Source organism: Neovison vison, chromosome 6 (assembly GCF_020171115.1).
Source record: "Neovison vison isolate M4711 chromosome 6, ASM_NN_V1, whole genome shotgun sequence".
NCBI classification, from domain to species: domain Eukaryota; kingdom Metazoa; phylum Chordata; class Mammalia; order Carnivora; family Mustelidae; genus Neogale; species Neogale vison.
In genome coordinates this window covers 107,829,289-107,846,062 of record NC_058096.1, presented here as the reverse complement: position 1 = coordinate 107,846,062, position 16,774 = coordinate 107,829,289, and the positions used below count along the sequence as shown (strand labels likewise).

The window sequence follows — 16,774 nt, the reverse complement described above, 5'->3', positions numbered from 1 at the left end:
GTGAACTGGACCCTTACAAATGGCCAAAATGGTAAAGTTTGTGTTATGTGTATTTTACCACAATTAAAAAAAAAATGAATCTATGTCCTAAAACGTCAAGGAAAATAATGGGAATTTTACATCTGTCTGTGACAAGGCCATCTAAGATTCCACACTGTCAAGTTTTACTGCTTTGTGCTAAAATTATAGAAATTCACTACAGAAACCCTGGCTATTACTGATTAGAAGTTCGATTTGTTATTGCTCAGTACATTACAGTAACTTTAAAGACATTAATTATGCACCTCATTTATATATAACCAAAAATTGGCACAGAAATAAAACAAACAACAAAAAAATCAGTATTAGTGAACCCCACTGACAGCTGGCATCACAAAGCTGCAATGGTTTCCATGATTCCCCATTATGAGCCCTTGAAAATGAGCTAAAATTGGGATCAGTGTTTAAGTATTTATACAAGGTAATTATTATTTAGTAAATGCAGTTTCTTAGACAACATCTTTTAAAACACAGGGTCCACGGGAAGAAATAATTGTAAATCACACTCAAGAACTTACTTTCATCTTGATGTGTTATCTCTTGAAGTTTGCTTTGCAGTCTCTAGCAGGTGAAAAAAAAATGCAGGAGGTAAGAAGGATACAGTTACCTAATTCACAAATATTTGAACAAATACATTTTGTTTATTTTTTTATTATTTTTAAAAATTCTTTGTTGTTGTTGTTTTTTTTAACACCCAGTGATCATCACAACATGTGTCCTCCTTAATAGCCATCACCCAGACAAACACATTTTAAAGGAAAACCTTGAAGAAACAACATGGTGAAACAACAAGGTTAAGGATAGGTCGCTTACTGTCATTCAGAAGAGAATTCTGGGGTATACATAAAGCAAAGCTAGCAGTATTGGAAGGGACCCAAAATACTAAGTGTCGCCTATCTGCAGCACTTCTGCTTCTGTTGTACCATTATACCGTCATCAATGACATTCTTTAGGCACAGTAATAAAGAGCAGGATTTATCCAGACTTTGGATAAGGGAATAAAAGTCATAGTGGGCTATGAGAAAAAGGAATAAAAAAAGAACATAAAGTATGTCTCCAGAGCATGGGGCACAGACTTGAGTATGACAGCTCTAAATATGCAAATTTCAGTGTCCACTGCTACACCAAATACTAGATCCTTAGAAAGCCTTAACTGATGATATTCCAAAGGATGCTTTAAAAAAAAAAAAAGATTTATTTATTTTAGAGAGACAGTGAAAGAGAACATAGAGAGAGGGGTGGAAAGAGAGGGAGAGACAAAAGCTCAGGCAGACTCCCTGCTGATCAAGGAGCCCCACATGGGGCTTAATCCCATGATCCTGGGATCATGACCTGAGCTGAAATCAAGAGCTGGATGCTTAACTGACTACACCATCCAGGTGCTCCTCAAAGTCGTCTTAATATACACTGAGGCTGATCTTAACATATCCTTTCTAGTCCAAACTTGTTCCTTTCCTTGAGGTCCCTTATAGGCTAATAATGTAAAGCTAAAAATCACACAACTGTCATTAACCACTCCCTCTTATTCCTTCCATACCATATTCAAATGATCAACAGTTCTCAAGTCCAATCCTCTCCCCACTTCACCACCACCACTACCCCTAGCTTAAGCCTCATGGATTTATTACCTGTACTACACAGCCTCGCAAATGCTCTCTGCTTCCTCCCCAAGTTTTACCTCCCCCTTCTCTAGACCCCCATCCTCCTACAGTTACCAGAGCAATCTTCATGAAACATCATCATGTCAGTTCTTTTGTTTAACAACCTTTAAGTGGTCTCATGTGATAATAAATCAGTCCTAATTCTTCAGGGTGTCCTACAAAATCTTCCCAAATCTGGACCCAGCCCTTGCTTCTAACCTCACGTGTCTATTGATAGTGGAGCCCCAGCAAAGCTGCTGGATTCTCTCCTAGCAGCTCATATTTCTCAGTATTTCCATGCCTTTGTAAATGCTGGTCTTATTCCCTGCAAGGGTATCCTGCTTCTCTTCCCCCATCCATGCCAGGAATATGTTTAATTTATCCTTTAAAAATAGATTCATGGTATCTTCAACAAACTGCAAGGGAAAAAGAGATATAAGGATAACTTACTCATTAAAAGAGGCTGAGAGCCTACGCAAGCCTCTGTGGAATATTCTTCCTGGCCTGTTTGGTGACTACATAGCTTGAGAAAAACTAGAAGCCAATTTGGAACTTTTTTTTTTTAATATAAATAGGATATCCCTAATACGTAAGTAGATGAAAATATTTAAAATCACTGAGTAGATGACAGTATTTAAAATGGGTACTTCACACCCATTAAAATGGCTACCATCAAGAAAACAGTTTTGGAGAAGATGTAGAGAAATTAAAACCCTTCTGCACTGCTGATGAGAATGTAAAATGGTGCAGCCACTATAGAAAACAGTATGGCAGTTCCTTCAAAATTAAAAATAATATTATCATTGAATTCAGTAATTCCATTCTGGTTATATGCTTAGTAGAAATGAAAGCTGGGTCTTGAAAAGATATCTGTATACCCATGTTCATAGCAGTATTACTCAGAATGGTCAAAAGGTAGAAGCAATCCGAGGGTCTATCAATGGATGAACAGATAAACAAAAAGTGGCATATACACATAAAATGGTATACCACTCAGCCTTAAAACTGAAATTGTGGCACATGCTACAATATGGATAAATCTTGAAGACTTTGTGACAAATGTACACAAAAAAGCAAATACTCTGTGATTCCAAGTATATGAGGTACAGCAGTCAAATTCATAAAGTCAGGAAGAATGGTGGTTATTTGGGGATGGGGAGAAGGGGAGGTTATTATTTAACGGGTACAGAGTTTCCGTTTCAGAAGCTGAAAAAGTTCTGGAGATGGATGGTGGTAATAATTGCAAACAATGTGAATATACTTAATTTCACCAAAATGGTAAATTTTTGTAATATATATTTTATAACAATTTAAAAAGTGGATAAAAATTTTTGTAAAAAATAGACAAACTGTTGGGGAGAATGTGTAGCAAACCAAAACTCATACATTATTGGAGAGGATGTAAAATAGAATAGCTACTTTGGAAAGAGGTCTTATCATTTCTTATAAAACTAAACCTACACCTATCCTGTGACCCAGCAATTCCACTCCTTGGTACTACCTTCAGGAAAATGAAAACATTTATGTACAAGAGTGATCATAGTAGATTTATTCTTTTTTTTTTTTTTAAGATTTTATTTGTTTATTTGACAGAGAGACACAGTGAGAGAGGGAACACAAGCAGGGGGAGTGGGAGAGGGAGAAGCAGGCTTCCTGCTGAGCAGGCAGCCAGATGCGGGGCTTGCTCCTAGGACCCCAGGATCATGACCTGAGCCAAAGGCGGCCCAGTGACTGAGCCACCCAGGCGCCCCCATAGTAGATTTATTCTTAATAGCCAAAACCTAGAAATAGCTCAGGCATCAACCATCAAGAGAATGAATAAACTGTAGTATATTCAGACACTTAAATACTACTCAGTGATAAAAGAAACAAACTCCTAACACATCTCAAAAATATCATGCTGAAAGAAGAATTATACAAGAGTACTATTGGAGGACTCCATTAATGTAAGTGCATAAAAAAAGTAAAACTAATTCACAGTGAAAAAAATCAGAAAAGTGAATATGTGTGGGGGTATGGGAATGGAAACTGAGTGTGAAGGAACATGAGGAACTTTCTCTGGTGAAGATAATGTTCTCTGTCTTGTTAGGAACTAGGAGTACAGGTGTGTGCATGTATCAAAACTCAGTACATGATACACTTAAGACTCATACATTTTACTGAATGTAAATTTCACTTTAAAAAATACCAAAAAGAAATGGTGAGCTCTAGTCAGTGACTAAACTCTAGTCATGATAAAATCTAGTCATGATAAAATGCAAATATTTTTACATTTTGTGGTAAAATGTAGTATTGTCTGCAACTTATTCTGACACACAAGAGATTAAGATGAGTGAAAACTTACGCAATGTTACATGTCAAGTATATCTCAATTAAAAAAAAAAAAAGATGGGTTGATGAATGGAGGTCTGGAAAGAAACATGACAAATCAAATAAAATACTACCTTTAGCATTATTAAGAAGGCACCATGAATATCTCCTTTTTTTTCTAATAGGTAGGCAGTGACTTCATGAAGTTGATACTTCTGGGTAATCTAGGAAATAAGAAAAGATAAAGATTTTTGTTCACAAATCTTGTTTGTGGATCCTATTAAGGATAAAAACAACATGACAATAAATAATAAATTCATACCTCAGTAGTAGTCTATGGTCCAATATAATATGAAATTCTTGACTTTCTAGTCTTTTTTTTTTTTTTAAAGATTTTATTTATTTATTTGACAGACAGAGATCGCAAGTAGGCAGAGAGGCAGGCAGAGAGAGAGGAGGAAGCAGGCTCCCCGCTGAGCAGAGAGCCTGATGCGATGTGGGGCTCGATCCCAGGACCCTGGGATCATGACCCGAACCGAAGGCAGAGGCTTAACCCACTGAGCCACCCAGGCGCCCCTTGACTTTCTAGTCTTATAAGTGGCCCATCTTGGCAGTTCTTAACTAACCCATGTTCATCACGGATTTAATCTAAAACTGTCATTTACCCGAATGAGTATATCCACAGGAAAAAAGTAACACATATTCATAATAGGAACAATATAAATCAGAAAATATTTACAACAAAATGGCAATGAAACACAACAAAACAACTTCTGAGGTCTTAATAAACTAAGAGTTTCTAATATGTAAAGGAAATACCAAGCAAGCTCAGAAGAGAAATTAGAAAGAGAAATGCAAAAAATAATGCTATTGAAAAGAAACAAAGGAAAAACAATACAGAAGTTTAACAAGCCCCAAAATAGTCTTCCAAAAGACTAATAAAGTGGGATAAAAACTTTCTTAGCAAGAAGAAAAAAGAGAGGCACAAATAACATATTAACAGGTTCAAAGGAGAAAAACCTATGATCCTCTCAATAAATATACAAAAAAGTATCTGATAAAATGAAGTACCCATTCTCAAGAAAACCAAAAACAAAACACTATTACCCAAACCGAGAATGGAATTTTAATTTAATAAAAATTATCTATCAAAATCCCAAAATAAACACTACATTTAATATAAGATGTTAGACATCTTCCCTTTTAAATCAGAGAAAAAAACAAACAAAAAATTTTTTTTAAATCAGAGACAAGGCAAGAATATATACTATCATTGCTTCTATACAGTAATATCTTGGAGCTCTTGCACATCTGATAAGAGAGAGAAAGCAGGGTAAGACTGAAAAGAAACAAAAACAACTACCCTTATTCTTGGAAAGTAGTATTACCGTAAAAAAAATCTAGAAACTATTTGAATGAAGAATTCAGATTCTTTTTGATACAAACAAGGTAAAAAATTAGTAACACACAGCAGCAGCAATCAATTAAGATGTCATTTCAAAAACTTTCACCCTTAACAAAAAGTGTAAGTATTTAGGAACAAATGTAATAAAACACATGCAAGAACATGTATATCATATAAAAGTTACTAAAACCTCACTAGAGAGAATCAAAGGCTTTTAAAAAGACAACCAGGTTCTTGAATGTGAAGACTCTACATTGTGAAATGTCAGTCTTCCCTGACTGAACTCATCTAAAATTCAATATATGTATTTCATAAAAACACTGAACTTTTTTTTTTTTTTGAGGAACCTGACAACGTGATTTCTAATTTGATGTGAAACAGTAAGAGCCTAAGAATAGACATAGAATTTTAAAGAAGAAAATGAGGGACGACTTTCAAATAATAAGCCTTATTGTAAAGCTGTATTAATTAAAATATGCAGTAATGGTATAAGGAAAGACATGACCAAAGGAAGAGAAGAGCTCCCACAGACAGATCTACATCTCTGGGAGTTTGGTACATAGCAGTAAGGAATTCTGAATCAGTGAGGTAAGGACACCAAAATATCACATGGACCATTGGTTATACACAGGGAAAAAAATACATAAATCCCTCTCTTGATCTGTTTACAAAAATAAATTCCAGATAGATTAAAGGTCTAAATGTAAAAAGCTCAACTATAAAACTCATATAAGAGGATATCTTTTATACCATCAGAATGGAAAAGGAAATAAGACACATACAAAAATCTAAACTTTAAAGGAAAAGACTGGTAAGTTAAAACAGAAGTCACTAAAAACCAAGTTAAAAGACTTGCCACAACAGACTGGAAGAAGGCATCTCCAACACATAACATCAGCAAAGGATGAGAGATGCAGAAATTAGAACTTCTACAAATCAGTAAAGGCAAAAACTCAATAGAAAAAAGGACAAATGATACAAAACAGATAATTCAGAGAAAAGAAAACCAAAAGAGTCATTCAACATATGGAAAGATGTTTGATGTCATGAGTAATCAAAGATACCCACCACACTGGCAAAAATTAAGAAGTCTAAAAATGTTAGGTATCAGCAAGAATGTGGAAAAACAGCAAATAACAACCATGGGTGATGAGAACAGAAACAAACAGATCACTGTGGCAATAACAATAGAATAAAGCTACTCTACTGTCTAAGAATTCCACCTCCAGATAATTACTTGGAGAAACCTCACATGGGCACACAAGATTGATACAAAGATGTAAAATGTAGCATTGTTTATAAAGGTAAAAGATTAGAAAGAATACAAGCGTCTATCAATAGGGAAATAAACTGTGGCACATTCATTCAATTGATATTAAATGGCTATTAAAATGAAGGAACTCAATCTACATGTATAAAAGTGATAAATTAAAAAAATAATGAAGAAAGCAATTTTTCGGGGTGCCTGAGTGAGCCTCTGCCTCCGGCCCAGGTCATGATCCCAGGATCCTGGGATCAAGCCCTGCGTCGGACTCTCTGCTCAGCAGGGAGCCTGCTTCCCTCTCTCTCTCTGCCTGCCTCTCTGCCTACTTGTGATCTCTGTCTGTCAAATAAATAAATAATCTTTTAAAAAAGAAAGAAAGCAATTTTTCAATGGGATATATACTATATGATACCATTATACAAATTCTAAAAACATGTAAGACTGTATCATGCATTTTATAGGTGAATACCTATACAGATAAAATAAAATAACATGGAGGGGAAGGCTCCACTCCCCATCTTCAGGTTGGTGGTGACCTCAGTGGGGAGAAGGGAACAGACAGATAAAAAGTACTTTATTTCGGGACGCCTGGGTGGCTCAGTTGGTTGGACGACTGCCTTCGGCTCAGGTCATGATCCTGGAGTCCCGGGATCGAGTCCCACATCGGACTCCCAGCTCCACGGGGAGTCTGCTTCTCTCTCTGACCTTCTCCTCGCTCATGCTCTCTCTCACTGTCTCTCTCTCAAATAAATAAATAAAATCTTTAAAAAAAAAAAAAAAAAAAAGAAAAGAAAGTACTTTATTTCTTAAACAAACAATGAAGATCTGAAGCCAGTATGGTAAAATGTGACCATGTATACAATTGGATTGGCAGGTACATAGATATTTGATATTCTGCACATTTCTATATATTTTAAATACTTCACCATGTAAAATGTGTCAAGTGTGTGAGCAATTCAGGAGGTGGTACAGAGAACACGGGCTACTGGTTCAGAGCACTGACAGTAACAGAAAGGAGGGATAACAGTAGCTGACAAACTTTAAGTGAGGAACAACAACCTCTTTCAGATTAGAGTGTGTCTGTGTGCGTATGTACACACGCGTGCACATGCACAGTCATTTCCATTTGGAAACAGGAGAAAACAAGGGAAGGGGTTCAAGGCAATGAGTGGGAGAAGGCTACTGACCGCCTGAGCCCAAGTCTTAAGCACCACAGGACTAGCTAACTAATCAATGCCCACAAACAAGACCTTGGCTTTTCCTTTTAATATATTTTTATTGCATTCCTTCCTCCAGGCTTACTGTGCTGGTTAGAATATCTGTGAAACTTGATTAATAACAATGATGGACACATGCTCTTTCCGACTTGACTAGAATTAAGGGGCAGCACGATGGAAGGCATGTGCTATGGAGTCAGACCAGCCAGGTTTAATCCCACGGGCTATGTATTGGAACATGTGAGTATCCTTCTGCCCACGCGTAAACTGGTGACCGATGAGTATGAGCGCTCTGTTGTCTGCTCCACGTTACCGCTCTTACCTGGATGGTTTCTTCCAGGCGGTAGCACTCAAGGACCTGCAGTGTCTCTATAACCTGGTTTGGGCTGAACTGACACAACAGCTCAATGAACTGCTCCGTCACACATGGAGACATCTGCACCAATTCCTGATGTACGTGAACGCCCTCCCTGAAAACATAACAGGCAAGAGAGAAGCATTATTTCACCACATCTGTAATTAAGGCTACAGGTAAGAAGTACGAAAGCCTTGAAACCAAGACTGCCTCCTGGTGAGGGAAATCATGAAGCCAAAGTCTCACTGTTACTTGGGTTGTTAGGGTGAACCGTGGCTTACATCAGAGACAATCTACATCACAACAGTACTCCGTTTATACGGACTACCTAAGGAAATGGTATTCAGTGAAAGTGCCTCTAAAGGAACAACAAAATTGAGTAACTATATATATTAAACCAACTTCAGCCTAAACAGGGGTCCCTACTGTACTTCCCTCAGAGCACCAATCACACCACGGTGTAATTACTTCTTTAATTACCTTTCTCATGTAAAGACTATCAACTCTTGGAGGGCAGGCACCTGGTATCTTCTCATTAACAAATTCCTAATGCCTGCAATAGTGCCCTGTATGTTGTGAGGGCTAATTATTTAGGTATTGTTAAACCAAATGCAGAAAGTGGATGAATGGCAGGGTACACAGTATATATGTGTTCATTTGTCTTGTATGTCAGTGATTCGCAACACCCACCAAGCACTGGGGATACTGGGGCGCCTGGCAGGCTCAGTTGATAGAGCATGCAACTCTGGATCTCAGGGTTGTGAGTTCAAGCCCCCCCACCCCGGGCATATGGCTTACTTTAAAAAAAAAAAAAAAAGCTAGAGAAATAGGGTGTTAGTTTTAATCATGATGGACACTCAACTACCAGTGGCCAAAAAGAACTATTTAGAAAATCAATTACTGTTCATTACAGAACAAGAATCATCTCTGGAGCTTCAAGAAGTCAATTGCTTCTGGGAGCCCTGTCTTCTCTTCAACACTCCTCAACCAAAGCTCCTTATATAATGATATCAGGAAAGGGTTAATAAGATACAGAAATGCTTGGGAAACTAGCCTTCTGAAGAAATGGTAAGGTAGATGGTTTAAACCAACATCTCCCAGCTTTTCTCACGTCATGGCACACAGAGGAGGACAGTGCTCATATGGCCCATCAGAGTAAAGACGACTGATCACAGGGGACTATGGGTGCCCCAAAAGCCACCCCAAGAGCTGAGGGGATGGGTCTCGGGGCACACCTGTAACCCAGGCACAGCACACCAACAGTCACAGTGGGGCGCTCTGGACTCCACTGAGATTAACCTGAGGTTATAAATTCTCTACAAATGATGGTAAATAGCCCTCCTATTTTTAGTAGTAAGAGACTTCAGTTACAAAAAGAGAAATTATATTTAGACAAAGGAAATCCTTCCTAAATTAAGAGTCTTGTGACACTCTGTCCAAACCTGAGTGCTAAACTCATTAATTACGTTCTGCTGCTTGGGGCTGTCAATACTTGCTGATGGGCTAATTCAGTGTGTCCTCAAATTGGCTATAAATCTCTCAGATCAAGTTTCCTTTCTTTTTTCTTCTCTTTTCTTTCTTTTGTATTTCACAACTGCCTTTAATGCAGAATTTCATAACTGGTTATTTCCTATGTAGACCATCACCTTAATTCTTCCCAAAAATTATCTTCTGGAAGGCAGAATTTGAAAATTATCTGTTTAAGTGTCCCTGTCCCAACTACACTATAAACTCTGAAAGCAAAGGCTATGTCGGGGGCATTCGATGTCTCCCAGCACTCACATAGTCTTGGCACATAGTAAATAACTACTTAGTAAATGTACACTGAATTACACTGAATTGATTCGCAATAATGCACTGGATTGCCTTCAGAAAAAGGGAACCAAATACAAGATAGAAGGGAGAGAATTACAAGGACTAGGGCTCTGAATTTAGATTGAGCTACGAATGAATCTTGTCAGAAAGTTCTACATGGACAAAATAGTAAATGCATATGATAACGCAGGGAAATGATGGTTCTTTATGCAGGATTAAGATTTTGTCTCAAAAGAATGCTCAGTAAAAGAAAAAGGGAATGCTAATCAATGATCCTTGACGTTAAGGTAAGCCAGTGTTCTTTTCAGATGTTCATACCACACTATAGGTAGTGCTAATACTTTATCTACATCAGACTTGTTAATATGTCTTATAAATGCAAAATTATGGAGCAAATTAAGACTAGACGTTAGCATCTGCCAATGAATCTGGTAGTTGATTCTTTCCAGAGCATTTACTGACAAAACTCTTTATAAGTACTGAAGGTGTGACTATGCATCAAACCAAGCAAATCTCTCAAACAGACTCTGATGCATTCATTTGGGAGGGAAATAATAAGTCTGCTGGAAGATGACCAGGCAACATCAATATAATCAAAACTTTAATAAATAAGCTAACATTAATGAATTTATATCCATTGCTGACTATTGCTTATCATTCTGGTACACACATAGCATTTGTTACATCCATTTCTCAAAGCTACTTCTGTTACTCTTCTATTAGCCACCTGCTTTGCCACTGCTAACTTTATCAAAATTATGAATTTTAGACATAAACCTTATCTACTTTTTAAGTATTTTAATATTAACTTTAATATTTTAATAATAGCCCTGACTTACAGATATGAACATTTAAGTCTATATAAAAGGTAGAATTTTACAAGGCACACACAAGACTTTTCTCTTGTCAGCTTTAAAAGAAAGCATACACATGCCTTGTCAAACACACACACACACACACCAACCATGCACCAAAATTCACATTGGGGAAAACATTCATCCTTACTTGGGTTGTGAAAATAATTCAAAATTATGATCTTGTAGTACATTTCGCTATTTCTGGGGAAGGATAAACTATGTTTCAGTTTTAAATAAATTATATCATTAAAATGACTCAAATTCAAATTTTCTTTAAAAAATTTGACAAAGAATATAAAGGTTGCATGGGGACAAGTTAAGTCTAGTCCAGTCTCTCTCCTTCACTCTAAATATTGCACAAAAATAGGCCAGTCTAGACTACTCGAGATTTCTGAGGAAGAGAATTTCACAGTCTCCCTATAACTTGTTTTGACAATTTAGGGCTACCTCAGCTTAGACTAAATCCTGCCTGCTTGAATTCCCTGCTCATCCCCATAAATCCAGGTGGTAGCATATTGATGACTACGTGGTACCTTTTAGACTGAGAACTCAAATACATCACTCAAAACACAAAAGAGTAAAAGCAATTATTCTCCCTAAAGTCTTCATTCTCATCAAGTTGTTTTACAAGGTTGTTAGGCTGAACTTCCAGCTTTTCATATACATTCCAAGTTAAAAATGCCACAGTGGAGGGGCATCTGGGTGGTTCAGCTGGTTAAGCACCCAACTCTTGATTTCGGCTTGGGTAATGATATCAGGGTTGTAGGAATGAGCCCTGCGTTGGGCTCTAAGCTGAGCGTGAACACTGCCTAGGATTCTCTCCCTCTCCTTTTGAGCCTAACCCCCAACTCCGATTAAAAAAAAAAAAAAAAAAAAAAAAAGCCCACAATGTAATCCCATGTCATTCGAACAAAACAATGAATGTGCCCATCTGCCCGGTAAACACTGTTAAGTGGGATCATTAAAGGTAGCAAAGACAGTACCTACAAAATATATATGGAATTGTACCAACAGTAATGTCCCGCAAACTGGATAGGAGAGGCTTAGATGGAAACCTGTCCTGTGGCAAGAAAGAATGTAGTAGCTCGTATCTCCAGGATGGTCCTCTACCTCGTGCAGAGCAGCCAGTAGTCCTCACACAGAACAGCCACACTCCCTTATCAGCTCGTAGGAGGCACAGAGCAAAGCAGGCAAGCACACCATTGTGTCTAATGGCAAATATTCTGCCACATCCAATCGACCTAAGAGCAGATGTAAGCTAGATCTGCAGGGGACTTGTTCACTTTTCATTTCCCTAGTCTGACTGCTACTCAAGTGTCAAAATGTCCTCCCCCGATCTTAATAGAATTCTTTTTATCTCTGATACTCACAAAAAAGAAGGCACTGTTTTGAATGTTCTCCTGCATTAGCAGGAAAAATGGCTTTTATAAGCTAACAGAAATAAGAGCCTAATGATTTTCCTAGAAAATTAATTTCGCTCCATAACCTTATCATGTATAAAGAGTGCCTGGATCATTCCAATGCTGTACAGACTTTGATTAAAAACTCAGAGAGTAAGCTCAAACAATTCTTCCAAAATACACTATTCATGGTGATAGTAAGAACCAAATGCTGAGATTATCTTCAATGTGTATTTTCTTGCCCTGCCGAGCTCTCCTTCACACTAAAATCCACCAGTAATCCCACTAGCAAGAATTGTTTCAATGCGGCCTAAATCAAAGAAAGACCGGAAAGGGGCAGGCCCTGTCACCTCAGCATAATACCCAAACTGGGGCATTTCCAGGTCTGGATGAGACTCGAGATGCCATTCTCTCCCCAAAGTGACAGACACAATTGGAGACAAAAGAGATGCAGTTCTGTGACCCTGCCACAGGGACATTCTTTATATGGTTTTCAGAAACTGTTTTTGAACTGATCCTGCGTTGGCCTACTATAAACCTAATGTGATATCCACATATAATGTTGAACATATAGAGAACAAAGGCATTTTGTTTCTGATCTGGCATGGAAAGAGCTTGGAAGTTAACACTTCCATCCTTACAGGAAAAGTGCTGAATAAACCGAAAATCAACACCTCTTCTTCAATCTGCCAGAGAGCTGAGGTCCTAGGGCAAACTGCCACCCCTGAATTAGAGAGCAACAGGCAGGTGGCTATAAATAACCAGCGCCCACTGGAGTAGAGGCCAGGAGCAGAGACCACTGCTGCGGGAGCCAGTACTACAGTAGGAAAACCTCAACTAGAAATGACAAAATGCCAGAGATTCGCTGTGGACAAATTTAAGGGTTAAATTCTAGGGAGCCAAGTCTTAAGGGATTGTGGGGGAGTTCCCACATTGTCTTGAATTTTATCTGAGGAGCCACCAGGTTCTCACGGTGAAGACTAGAGAAAAATCCAGTCAGGCTTCAAGTGGAGAAGAAAAGTAGCCATTTAAAAATAGATCCAGAGCATTTTGTTCTCAACAAGGCCTACTGTTGTGGACTTAGGCCCCCTACAAATTCACAGGTTGAAGTCCTAACTCCCAGTACCTCACAATGTGACTTTATTTGGAAATAGCCACTTTGTCAATATTATTAGTTATATTAGAATGAGATAATGCTGGAGGAGGGCTAACTCATAATCCAGTATGACTTGTGTTCTTAAAAGAAGGGGAAATTTTGACACAGATGTACATATAAGGAGAATGCATGTGAAAATGAAGGCTAAAATCAGGGTGATGGCTTCTGCAAGCTCAGGAATGACAAAGATTGCCAGCAAATCACCAGAAGCTAGAGGAGAAACATGGAACAGGCTCCTTCTCACAGCCCTCAGAAGGACACAACCCTGCCACCACTTGTTCCTGGATTTCTAACCTCCAAAACGGAGACAATAAATTTCTGTTGTTTAAGTCGCACAGTTGTGTGCTTTGTTAAGGCAGCCCTAGCAAGCGAATACAACTGCCCTAAAGGAGAATTAGCTCACTCAAGCCTAAACAAGCTGAGGGAAGAGAAATAACCAAAGTCCAGCCCTTTCTTAGCCTTTCTGTCTCACTTAAAGGGCAGAGGGGCTACTGAGAAGTACTTGGGAGGGTCACTACCCAGAGACACAACTCACCAAAAGAGTGTAAACGAATCACAGGACTATGGAATACCTCCCCTTCACCATACCTCACTACCACATCAACAGGGCATGCCTATATAATAGGGAAATACAACTGAAAGAACACGCAGCTTGGACTTTAGGAAAAGTCTCTAGGGAAAGCCAAAGACAACCAGGGAAACAAAAACGAGGATACCCAAGGAATTTTTACCCTCAGACAACTACAGCTATAGTAAGCGGTAAGCGTAGCCTCATTCCGAGCCAGATAAACATTAAAAAGTCATACCAAAGGCTTAGTTGTCTCAGTTCCTTTCATGCGGTACCTCATTTCGAGCTTTCAAGAAAAAGTTAAAAGAACATCCTAAGAAACAAAGAAAGGATACAGTCTGAAGAGATTCAGCAAACATCAAACCAAACCAAACTGGATTTATCAGACAGGGTTTAAAACAACTATGATTAATATGCTGAGGGCTGTAAAGGAAAAAGCAACATGTAATAACAGATGGGTGAAGTAAGTAGAGAAATGGAAACTCTAAGAAAGAATCAAAAGAAAATGTTAGAAATGAAAGACACTGAATAAAATGAATTCCTTTGATGGCTTCACCAACAGCCTAGACACAGCTGAGCAAGGTATGTCAGTAACATGTCGAAGAAATTTCCAAGCTGAAATACAAAGGAAAAAACAAAACAAAACAAAACAAAACTGTGGGCAGGGGGGCTCAGAATAGAATATCCAAAAACTGTCGGACAAGTATAAAAGTAACACCTAAGAAAAAGAGAATATGGGACAGAAGAAATATTTGCAATAATAATGACTGAGAATTTCCCCCAAAATTAATAACAGATACCAAACTACCCCTCATGAAGCTCAGAGAATACCAACTAGGACAAATAGCAAAAATATATAACTGGGCATATCATATTCAACCTGCAGAAAATCAAAGACAAAGAGAAAATCTTAAAAGACATCAGAGGGAAGGAAAACACCTTACCTGTAGAGGACCAAGGATAAAATTATACCAGACTTCTCTCATAAACCATGCAAGCAAGAAGAGAGGAAATGGAAGTATTTAAAGTGTTGAAAGAAAAAAACCCATCAACCTAGAATTCTGTATCCAGCAGAATTCGCTCTCAAAAGTGAAAGAGAAAATACTTTCTGAGACAGACAAAAACTGTGAGAATATGTCATCAGTAGACCTGCCTTTCAAGAAATGTTAGAAGTTCCTCAAATGGAAGAAAAATGAGATAGGTCATGAATTTGGATCTACGTAAAGAAAGAGCATTAGGGAAGGAATAAATGAAGACAAAATGAAGTGTTTTATTTTTCTTATTCTTAACTGACCTAACAGAAAACAGTCTGCCCAAAATAGTTATATTAACAATGTAGTCAGTGATTATAACTTAAGGATAAGTGAAATGAATGACAGCAATGTTAAAAGGGACAAGAGGAAGGAATTAGGAATCCTCTGACATAAGGCACTGATCCTATGTCTGGGAACTATGGTGTTGATATTGGACTTGGATTACTTATATATGTATATTGCAAACTAAAAGAAAACCACTAAAAAAAAATACACAACTGATATACTAAGAGAAGAGAAAAAAGTGGAATCATATAAAATGCTCAATTAAAACCATGGTAGAATACCAAGACCAAAAAAAAAAAAAAAAAAAAAAAGCAAGGGGAATAAAAGCAATGAATAAAAAATAGTAACATAAATAGAAAAGAAAGGGTAGGATTATAAAAGCTACACAAGCCTTAAAATTTGTTTTTGACTGACTTATTTCACTCAGCATAATTTTCACTCTAGTTCCATCTACATCATTGCAAATGGCAATATTTCATTCTTTTTGATGGTTGAGTAATATTCCATAGTATATCTATACACCACATCTTTAGCCATTCATCAGCCAATGGACATTTGGGCTCTTTCCATAATTTGGCCATTGTTGATAATGCTGCTATAAATATCAGGGGATGCATGTGCCCCACTGAATCACTATTTTTGTATCCTCTGGGTAAATACCTGGTAGTGCAATTGCTCAATAGGGTAGTTCTGTTTTTAACTTTTGGATGCACCTCCATACTGTTTTTCAGAATGACTGTACCAGTTTGCATTCTTACCAACAGTGTAAGAGGGTTCCACATTCTCTGCATCCTTGTCAACATCTGTTGTTTCCTGAGTTAATTTTTAGCCATTCTGATAGGTGTGAAGTGATATCTCATTGTGTATTTGATTTGTATTTCCCTGATGATGAGTGATCTTGAGGATTTTTCCACGTGTTTTTTTGCCATTTGCAGGTCCTTTTGCAGAAATGTCTGTTCATGTCTTCTGATCATTTTTAACTGGATTATTTTGGGGGTGTTGAGTTTGAGAAGTTCTTTATAGATTTTATCCAATATGTCATTTGCAAATAACTTCTCCCATTCCATAGGTTGCCTTTTAGTTTTGTTGGTTGTTTCCTCTGCTGTGCACAAGTTTTTTATCTTGATGAAGTCCTAGTAGTTCATTTTTGCTTTTGTTTTCCCTTTCCTCCAGAGATGTATCAAGTAAGAGGTTGCTACAGCAAGGTCAAAGAGATTGCTGCCTGTGCTCTCCTCTAGGATTTTTATTTCCTATTTCACATTTTGGTTGCCTATCTTAGGTCTTTCATCCATTTTAAATTTATTTTTTGTGTATGGTATAAGAAAGTGGTCCAGTTTCATTCTCCTGCAAGTGGCTGTCCAATTTTCCCAACACCATTTATTGAAGAGAATGTCTTTTTTCTATTAGATATTCTTTCTTGCTTTGTCGA

The 16,774-nt window shown here is 37.7% G+C and overlaps 1 protein-coding gene across 4 annotated transcripts in view; it reads right to left on the bottom strand.

The window, feature by feature from the left end:
- The window catches only part of VPS8 (VPS8 subunit of CORVET complex), a 254,482-nt gene that overhangs the window by 72,027 nt on the left and 165,681 nt on the right, over nt 1-16,774 (bottom strand). For all 4 annotated transcript variants that reach the window (XM_044251922.1, XM_044251925.1, XM_044251923.1 and 1 more), the window contains 3 exons: nt 8,198-8,345; nt 4,124-4,213; nt 558-600 (listed from right to left, as the gene is read on the bottom strand). In XM_044251922.1, coding sequence (XP_044107857.1) covers nt 558-600; nt 4,124-4,213; nt 8,198-8,345 — 281 coding nt within the window. The remainder of the gene's footprint in view (nt 1-557; nt 601-4,123; nt 4,214-8,197; nt 8,346-16,774) is intronic.